Consider the following 10,643-nt stretch of genomic DNA (forward strand, 5'->3'; position numbering starts at 1 on the left):
TCAGTAAAGGATAGCCTGTATAAGAACTCCAATGAAACTGATCATATTAGTTGACAACCAAAATGTATTCTGTATTTAATTTACTCAGTTTCGGTATATAACCAGTACTCAGTTTAAACAGTTCTCTGTTTTAATATTCAGGCATAGACTTTATTTGTTTTCCAGTTGTTTTCTGGAATCATGTTGTAGTTGAGGTAGCTGACATGATTTATAAAAAAAAAAAAAACATCTAACAATGAGCTTGAAACTATTTATTCTTTATAGGGCAACAATTCACTCTCAAAAACACGATGCACAAGTAAAAAAAAAGAAAACTGTAGAATTCACATTTTGACACATTTTTAAATGATTTTATTATTATACAATTGAAAACATAATCCTATCAGTAACATAATATTAAACAAATACACAATACACTTTCATTGATTTGTTTCATTGATCTAATCAGCATGAAAATTATTTTTTCTTTTGAAATTTCACCAAATTTAGTACACTTGATAGTGGTAGGCAAACTAGTTTTTAAAAGAAAGTTTGCTAATGCAATCAGACGACTAAAAAGCTTTTTCCAGTCACCATGTATTCTCACCTACCTGTCTGACTGAATGAACAGTACACGCTATTGTAAATAGAAAGAGTGTATGAATATTATATAAATGCTTTTCAACCTACATTTAAAGAAACAACATTAGAATAGTAAACAGGCATTTGTTGAAGGATATGTGGCTTCGCTCTTGGCATTCACCGCGTGCCTTAATTGAAATACATTAAATCAAGGTCCACTGTGAACACGGACAGCGAGAGCCTAAAGTGCAAAGAGAGATTCATCTGGGCCTGAAGAAAATCTGAATCATCGTACATAATGACTTGGTCCATCCACCGCAGGCCACACAAATCGTATTCTGCCAACTTGTGAATATTTTCAAAAACCTTACTTAAGGCCTATTTATTTATGAATCTCATCCTGATTAAATAACGCTGACTGTTTCCTTATCTGCTGAGCCATACTGGAAACCTGTGTTCTGACGGTCAAAGCACACAGCCGGGGGCAGTGCATTCAGAATGCTTGCACATCCAAGGCATCCAATGCAGCCTTCCATCCCTGTAACCTATAAACACCAAAAACATAACCGTGATGGTAACCAGGCCTATTCGACATGCAATACACAGAATAACGTCGAACATTAGACAACACACGCAAATAAATCCCCAAATATATGCCTCATATAAGCATTAAAAGTAATACGGATTATTGATCCAAATATTCGCTAATTAAATCGTACCAGAATACGCAGTATTCATAAGGTTATTATTTAATCCCACTGCTGTCGGCAGGAAGCATCCGCTTTAATTCCCGCATCACTGCATCATCCCACAAAGGTGAATAAGACTTATTTATTATCGACGTTTGTTTTAAGATTTTGCAGTTCATGTACATACCTCCGCGAAGCCATGCAAACCTGTTCATATTGCTGCATAATACTAAATCGGACTTTCAAATAAATGACGAGCCAACGAAATATAAATATGGAAACTGCGCCGAGCGCTACATCGCGAGGGAGGCGCGTGACGTCACCATGCAGCCAGATGTTCAATCCCTGCGTCCTTGAGTTTAGCTATAGGCTATGTTAGCCAACAAATGACGTGCCAAACGATTGATTGATTGATTATAACCCTTGAATGACAATACTACTACTACATATATATATATATATATATATATATATATATATATATATATATATATATATATATATATATATATATATATATATATATACATCCAAATCTATAGAAATCTATTTATTCCAGCGTGTCATTGCGTATATTAATTTCGCTTTTTTGTGCTCCGTGTGGAAAGGCCTTGGTAAACTAATCGTAGATCAAACTAATTCCTAAAGGCCACACTGAGCGCGAAAAGGTATTTGAGAACAGACTTCTTCTAATAAGCTCTTTATACAAAATAACTTTAATTATCCACTGAATTTCGAAATTCTTCCACGTGCCTGAGTGTGATGAATCAGAGCCCATTCACATCTTTTTCTTCACATGAAATGTGAAAGCAAATAGACACATGATTGTGACCAGTATATTTTATGTATGTGTTTTGTATGCAGCTCGTTGTATTTTTTATAGCAATAAAGGATGTTAATGACAAATATTAGTGTTATTATACAAACCCAGTAGAGTGCATGCGTCTGCTTATTAATCAAAATCAATTATAGACCACAGTTGGAAGTTATTACAAGCACTCGAAGATGGTTTAAAGTGGGTAATCAAATAGATGAATACTTACATTTTCAAGTGTTAGCTTGAAGCTAACTGTACTTTTAATTATATTTTAGGATGTAGACTTTTCTTGTAAACATTATATATATATATATATATATATATATATATATATATATATATATATATATATATATATATATATATATATTGTTTCTCGTGTAGAACCTTTTTTGTCTTAATGTAATGCTGTATGTTGAGCAGCAGATGATGTTAAATCCATTTACGTGATACATTTCTGATGAAAAATGCATTGTTGGTCGGCGCCACCTAGCGTGAGGCGTGAAGTAGCAGAAGAAGAACAATCATTTCGCCTTCGGTGTAAAAGCACCGTTCGTCGGCGATTCGCCTCGCGATGAGGCTCATTGTCTCTTGGCTAACTGCTAGTTGGTCAAACTAGTTCTTAAGACACAGTCTTAATGTAGTGGCCATGTTTATGTAACTGAACTCTGTCTGTGTGTACATGTTCAAGTGATATTCAGGTAGGTGTGAAGTAGTGTGTGTGTGTGTGTGTGTGTGTGTGTGTGTGTGTGTGTGTACCTCCTTAACCATATTTTGGGGACAAATTTGTACCCAAAAGTGAGCTTAACCTGACAAAATCCCTTTGAGGGCACCCTCAGGTTTAAAACTGGTTAAAAAATAAAGTAAACATAGCTTTTTTTCTTTTTAAATGGAGAAAGTTTTCTGTAAGGGGTAGGTTTAGGTGTAGGGTGATAGAATATATGGCCTGCACAGTAAAAACCATTATGGAATGTCCCCATTTAGATAGCTAAGTAAACGTGTGTGTGTGTTCAAGTGAATGTTTGTTAAGTATTCCAAGTGTGCATCTGGATGGGCAGGTATGTCGTTATTTGTGTGTGTCTGTTTGTACAGTACATGTGTTGTAATTTATACGTGACAGAGAGAGGGTAAGAGACAAGGAAATTAATCTATAGCTATCAGACTCTAATAAGACTGATTTTTAAAAAGCTATTTACTTAAATTAAAAAGGGGAGATACCAGACTATTGAAATTGTTTTTTTTATTAATCCATAAAATTACAGTTTTGTTATGTCATGGGGATGACAACCTTTTACATTAATGTTGTGATTAGGGACAGCATGTTGGGAAAGTTACAACAACATGTTGCAACTATACTGACCTGATAAAACTTGCTATGCCAGCTTCGTCACGTATGCCTTTCAGGAGCTAAGACACACTGAATAAAAATGGTATGACTTTGCAAGCTTCACACAAACAGTTTAGACAGTATGACAAATAATTATCTATACCTTGAAAATGTTATTTATTTATTTGCAGAAGAAATGGTCAAATGTGGCTGCCTCAAGAAAGGATGAGGGGCTAATTGAGCATGTGCAGCATGAATGCCATTATGGTCCTTCACTGATTAAAGGAAGTTAATCTTGTTGCAACCCTCCCTACTTTTCTCTCTCTCTCTCTCTCTCTCTCTCTCTCTCTCTCTCTCTCTCTATGTATATATACTACACTGCTGTTACAGACGAATATATGCCTAATATGCAGTATGACAAGATGCCCCACTATTAGTTCAATTCACTATATTTATTGCTGGAAGTGGAAAGTAATATTATTCATTCACTCAGTTTTAAAAAAAGGCGTGGGTCTTGTGTCTGTTTAAGCTGGTGAGAGACGATTCAGTCTACAGAGATTCCTTGGTTAATGTTTGACAAAACTTGACCTGTACAAAGTTGAAAAAAAAAAAAAAAAACCATTAGCTGTCATTAGCTGAGATGTGAGGGGCTCATTCCCTGCCCCCTTTTACGCAACACCCTGCTCAGAGAACATGACATTCGATCGACTCGCGTAGATATGAAGTCTGAGGAAGCTGACAACATCGAAGAATTAAATAATTTACCCGTGGATTCTATTCGGATTGCACCCTATTTGTCTGAACTGAAAGAAAAAGCAGAAGTAAGCATTCGACACTTGAATCTGTCGGCAACTTTTTTGATACGGTTCCTGCAGGCGAGAGACTTTGATGTGGCTCTGGCGCTCAAGGTTTGTTACTCGACTGATATTAACTTGTAAACCATGCCGCGTGATTTCTGTAGTATAGTGATACTGTTAGTGATACGTGATTTGATTAGTTATTATATTTACTGGCAGGCCCATTGACACAATTAATGCGAAAGAAAAGAATGCATGATGCATTTCCCAAATATATCATCGCAATTTTGTTTTTTATAACTGTTGTTTTTACATAAGATTTATGATTACTGAGTATAGTTTGCTTATTTTCTTCATTATATTGTGTTTGTGTACTTGAGTTTATTTAAACTGTACATTATAATCTAGGTCAGGGCCATCCTTGCCAGTTGTGCAAAAAGTTCTGAATTAGAATGATCTGGATTTGGAAATCCCATGTTTTGATATCTAGGATCAGGAAACCCATATTACTTTTGTGCCATTTTTTTTTTCTAAACTGGATTAGATCACCCTGAACCAGATACACGCTATTTCAGATTTCCAATTCTGCATTACTAGTGTTCTACGGAGCCCCTAAAGGGACATGCTGATAAAAATAAATAAAAACATGACACGAAAAAAGAAGCCATTGTTTTTGTTCTAGTTTTGCGTTGCATTTACATTGGTCCATCTCGGATGATTGTAGTTTACAATCAGTGATTAAAAAAAAACACAAAAAACTTTCAATTAAATTTTTGTTTGATATTGACAGCAGCTGTTTGGTGATGTAGGCTTATACTACATGTTACAAATGTAGAATTTTTTGGATCAGTTTTACAGTTTAATTACATTTTATTTTGTTCCTGAAATCCACCCTAATGCTGGGATCAGAGTAATCTTTTTTTTCTTTTTTTTTCTTTTTTGTGGATCAAAAGTATCCAAAATGTTTTGAACAACACAAACTGAGGATTGATTCCAGATCAAAACCAGATTGGATTCAGATTAAATTTTTTTATTTTTTTGAACAGCCCATTTTCAAGATTTTATCCAATCTGATGGCTACAATCTGATCAGATTACTTTTGAACAACTGGCCCCTGGAGGGCAGGAGCCCTGCAGAGTTTAGATTCAACCCTAATTAAACACATCTGATCCAACTAATCAAGTCATTCAAGCTTATTTGAAAACTACATTGTATGTGTAGGAGCAGGGTTGGTTCAGGAGTCCGGCCTGCCAGGAATCGATCTTGACACCCCTGGCCTAGAGTAACCTATTTACTGCAGTTTTCTGCCTCTTCATTTTTATTTATTGTGAATGTAAATGTCTGGTCCACCAACATGTTCTTTCTTAAAGGGTTACTCCACCCCAAAATTAAAATTTCATCATTGATCACTTACCCCCATGTCGTTCAAAACCCATAAAAGCTCAGTTCATCTTCGGAACACAATTTAAGATATTTTGGATGAAAACCTGGAGGCTTGAGACTGACCCATAGACTGCCAAGTTAATAACAGTGTCAAGGTCCATAAAAGGTATGAAAAGTCATTGTCAAAATACTCCATCTGCCATCAGACGTGCATTCTGGGTTATATGAAGCGACGTGAACACTTTTTGTAGTGTACTGTAAGTGATTAATGACAAAATGTTCAATGTGGGGTGGAGTAACGCTTTTAGTCTAGAATTTAGATATTTCAGCAATGTTAGCAATCCGATTTACAATAATTATTCTACACAACTGTATATATTTAAAGCTGACATTCAGATGCATTCAGATGTCAACCTAACTATAATCAATGTAATGAGCAATGCTTCTTTGTATTAAGATATGTGTTATTAAGATTTTGTCCCAAAAATATTCTTAAATAAAAAAACTTGAGACTAACATATCGCTGATTTTGTATTTTATTATTTTTTTCACAGCTTTTGATTAACTATCATAAATTGAGACAAGAATGTCCAGAAATAACAGCTGATCTGCGGCCATCATCCGTCATTGGACTTCTGCAAAACAATTACCATGGAGTTTTGAGATCCCGAGATGATGCTGGAAGTCGAGTTCTAATTTATCGGGTTGGCAAGTACATAGACCAACCATTTTTGAAAAGTTGTTTGGTTCATTATAATGGTGAATAATCACAAAACTTCTAATGTTTTCAGGTCAGTGGAACCCCAAAGAATTCACAGCTTATGAGGTTTTCCGTGTAAGCCTCATTACATCAGAGTTGATTGTTCAAGAATGGGAGACTCAAAGAAATGGACTCAAAGCAATTTTTGATCTCCAAGACTGGTGTTTTGCACATGCCCTGCAGATAAATCCTTCTTTGGCAAAAAAGATATCTTCTGTACTTACAGTAGGTATCCATTAAAAACATTTTGATGAAAAATGTATAAGACGTCACTTATTGAGATTTCTGTAGAAGACCTGGCTTTAACACCCTTAAATTACTCTGCCAAGACTTGCTTATCAATGTCCTGTGTAGTTTTTTGTGATTATCTTTCTCTAATAGCAAGGTTTTAATATCACCTAATAGAAAATGCATTCAACAAAATATCAAATCTATTTTGCAGGACTCCTTTCCTTTGAAAGTACGTGGCATCCATTTGATAAATGAGCCTATTTTTTTCCGTCCCGTCTTTGCTATGATCCGTCCATTTCTTCCAGACAAAATCAAACAACGGGTTAGTCCCATTTAAGTACATATATGTGTGATTTTACGAGTTTTCACTTTAAAAGATTTAGTATCTGTGGTGTGTTTTTATTTATAGATTCATATGCACGGGAGTTCATATGCCCAAAGTCTCTGTGATTACTTTCCGAAAGCTATCCTCCCTCCGGAGTATGGAGGAACCGGACCCATCATAGATGAAGTGTGCCAAGATTGGACTGAGTACATCATGCAGTCTGAAGACTATCTTCAGAGGCTTTCTCTAGACTTAGGTGGAGGAGATGCTTCTCAGTCGTCTGCCTGTGAGTGATTACAATGAAGGTATTTCTTACCATGTTCTCGTCGCTAGATGATGTAACAAACTCCGCTGGGGCAGGTTACATACAGTCTCTGAAAATTCACCCAAAAATTAAAATGCACTTGCCTTCAGGCCAATTAAGATTCTCCACTGGAACAGATTCTGAGAAATGTAGCAGTACATCACTACAGTGAATGGGTGCCATCAGAATGAGAGTTCAAAGACCTGATGAAGTCATCACAATAATCCACTAGTAATCCATGTGTCTCCAGTCCATCAATGAACATCGTATGAAGCAAAAAACTGCATGTTTGTAACAAATTATTATTTATTTTTTTAATCTATCCACAATATTGCTTTCTCCAGGGGAAAAGGCATCTAATATGAATAAGGAGAGAAATAGATTAAGCTGTGTTTATAAGTGAAAAAAGTTCAAAACAATTCTAAACAAATGTATCTGTGGAGTGAGTACATTTTAATTTTGGGGTGAAACATTCCTTTAAATTGTAAAGCATGTTAGTGTAAACATATATGCGTTGCTTATATACTTGTACTTTTTTCTCTCTCCATGTTGTACATTAATTAATAGTGCAACTTTTTAAATTGTATGCCTCGCTCTCCTAATATTCCAGACTGGAAAAAAAGTCATCTTTTTTAATTCTTTAGCACACAAATATTCACTGCAAATACTTGGTATACCTCTGAAGTTACAATATAGCATCAGATAGCATATTTTGTGTTTACTTTCAGAAGGATTCCACAGTCACTTGTAAATAACTCAAGTAGTGTACAATGTTGTTCTTGACCAAAATATCAAAGTGCCTTCTTTTCTTCTTTTGCTTTGGGAATTGTATTTATTGTTGTATTTTCATAACAATGAACATAACTCAGGATGTTAAATAAGTCTCTGTGCTTCTAGAAGTTAGATATCAGTTATCATGAACTGCTTCATTATATTGTTGCTCTTCAGTCAAACTGCAGCATTTATTAGGCTTTGCTGGATTTTAAATAAATAAACAGCTGAAGACATGTCCTTGTTTAGTCTAAACCAAGTGAGATTACAAAATTGCACTTTGGTCTGCTGCCTTTTGCTCTGACTCTTAAACAAATATAAACAGAGACTAATGACCTTACTGGAGCTCTTCATGTTTACAGATTTTACTAAAATGTGAATTTCTGAAACCATGTATATAAATTAGTTCAGTTTGTTGCATTCTTCCTGTCAGACAGTGTGTCTTAAGACAGAAGAAAATGACTGTTTTACATTATTGTGCTGTCCTCACTTATTATCAAACTATGACTATTGTTTTTTATGTTAATAAGTTATATACAGACATATCAATACACAATACGCAACTTAAAAATAAACTTGGCAGCCAAACAATTACAAAGTTCACTGTGTGAAATTCTTTCCCCAATTGATTTTTGAAAACTTTGTTATTCAGTATCTGCAATCCAACTGGGTCAGGGGCGTAGATTACGCAGGGGACGTGTAGTTCCTTTTAATGAAGTCTCTTTTGTTCACCAAGCCTGCATTTATTTGCTCCAAAGTACAGCAAAACAGTAAAATTTTGAAATATTTTTAGTATTTAAAATAACTGTTTTCTATTTGAATATACATTAAAATGTAATTCATTGTGATTTCATTACACCAGTCACATGATCCTTCAGAAAACATGTTGATATTCTTATTGGCTGCTCAAAACACTTTTATTATAATGATGATGCTGAAAACATCTAGATTTTTTTTAACGTTTCTTTGATGAATAGAACTTTCAGATGAACAGCACTTACCTGAAACATAAATCTTTTGTAAAATTATAAATGTCTTTATCATCACCTTCAATCAATTTAAAGCATCCTTGCTAAATAAAATTATTTCTATAATTTCCGAAAAATAAAAATATTCTGACTCTAAGCTTTTGAATGGTATAGTCAGTGTATTATGCTACAAAAGCTTTTTATTTCACATAAATGCTGATCTTTGGATCTTTCTATTCATCAAAAAATCCTGAAAAAAATGTACTCAACTGTTTAAAATATTTTTTTATATTTTAGGCAATTATGTCACGCCCTCGCTGGTAAAAAAACAAAACAAAACAAACAAAAAAAAACGCTAGAACATTTTTTTTAACAGCATGCCACACTATATACAAAGCACTAATGTGCAACATTATATAGTGGCAACTACCACTTTAAAATGTATAGGCAAATGTATCCTGAAGATAAACACTGTTGATTATAATGTCAAATGGTAGGAGAAGCCCAAATGGTTCCCACACCTCACTATCCCAAGCATCTATCTAAGAATTTCTGACGCTAACACAAGAAGAGTATTGTGGCATGTTTATATTTGAGTAACAATATACTAAATGTGTTAATATAGTTATAGTTAGTTTGCACACAGAGCTGCAATCTTTAATCCAGTTTGTAAATTACTGTTATAATAATTATCTTTAACTTTAATCTTTGTCGAGAAAACGTGGGGCAAACTATTCCTCAACTGTTTTGTTACTTAATGGTTGTTGAAAAGGATAGAAAATAGGTTTTACTGTTACACTGATCTAATTAATTATACATAAAGTTAATCTTGCTGTATCTTTATCTTTTATCTACTTATCTTTCAGTTACTATGATTGACATGCATGAGTGGTGTGGTGAGGTTAGAATAGTTCAAATTCAATGAAATCTTTTTGACAAAACATGTAATTACAAATAAATGTGTTCAAGTACACTCATATATATATATATTCTTAAATGGTTTGTGAAAATCTTTCAGAACAATTGTTTGAAAAATCTTATTTAAGTTTCTCCTACATTGAATGTATAACAGTTTGAAAACAAATTAAAGTTTCAACAGATTGAAAACTCATTAGTATAAAACTCCCCTCTACTTGCTACAGTCCCTTTAGGATGAGGTGGACAAAAGCAGAAAGGGGGCGGGGCACAACTTATAGTAAATGGAACCATTTGTTCCAAGACAAAAGTACATTGTTTTCGTTGTTAATTTCACCCCGTCAATATAAAGCATTATTAGGACGAATTCAGTTGCACTTGTAAAGTAGTTTGATAAGACTAACGTACTGTGCAACTGGACTGTTTCCTTCATCGTTTTCTACAGGCTAATTTTTCAAGCAAATTATAGGCAGAAAAGATCTCACTTCCAGAGTCCAGGCAGCAGTGATTGTGCAAATCACAACCTACGCTCTATATAGTTCACACATAACACGACAAAATCAAAGACAAAAAAATTAAGATCACTGAGTGAATTGTTTTGCATTCACCGTAATGTATGGAAAGCTATGGATTGGATCATCAACATTAACATTTATGATCTCGCGATAAATCCAACCTTCCATCTTGCCACGTTCCAGTGCTGGCAGAAAAACACAGAGGCAGGACTGGGCGGTCTTACCTCGCAGGTATCCACACGATTGAATAAGCCATAGGCTACTGCTAAGCGATTGGATG

At 34.6% G+C, this 10,643-nt stretch overlaps 1 protein-coding gene across 2 annotated transcripts; it reads left to right on the forward strand.

Annotated features, from left to right (window-relative positions):
• Positions 1 to 4,002: 4,002 nt before the first annotated feature.
• Positions 4,003 to 8,574, forward strand: LOC113117438 (alpha-tocopherol transfer protein-like). Of its 2 annotated transcripts, none has more exons than XM_026286125.1 (5): positions 4,003 to 4,215; positions 6,129 to 6,282; positions 6,366 to 6,559; positions 6,777 to 6,887; positions 6,975 to 8,574. In XM_026286125.1, exons 1-5 carry the CDS (start codon positions 4,114 to 4,116, stop codon positions 7,182 to 7,184), a joined length of 771 nt encoding a protein of 256 aa, XP_026141910.1. In that variant the 5' UTR covers positions 4,003 to 4,113; the 3' UTR covers positions 7,185 to 8,574. The 2 variants fall into 2 exon arrangements, with proteins under 2 accessions (XP_026141910.1, XP_026141902.1); XM_026286117.1 differs by having other exon boundaries at positions 4,006 to 4,302; positions 6,975 to 8,573.
• Positions 8,575 to 10,643: the final 2,069 nt, after the last annotated feature.

The sequence above is a fragment of the Carassius auratus genome, chromosome 2 (assembly GCF_003368295.1).
Source record: "Carassius auratus strain Wakin chromosome 2, ASM336829v1, whole genome shotgun sequence".
NCBI lineage: Eukaryota > Metazoa > Chordata > Actinopteri > Cypriniformes > Cyprinidae > Carassius > Carassius auratus.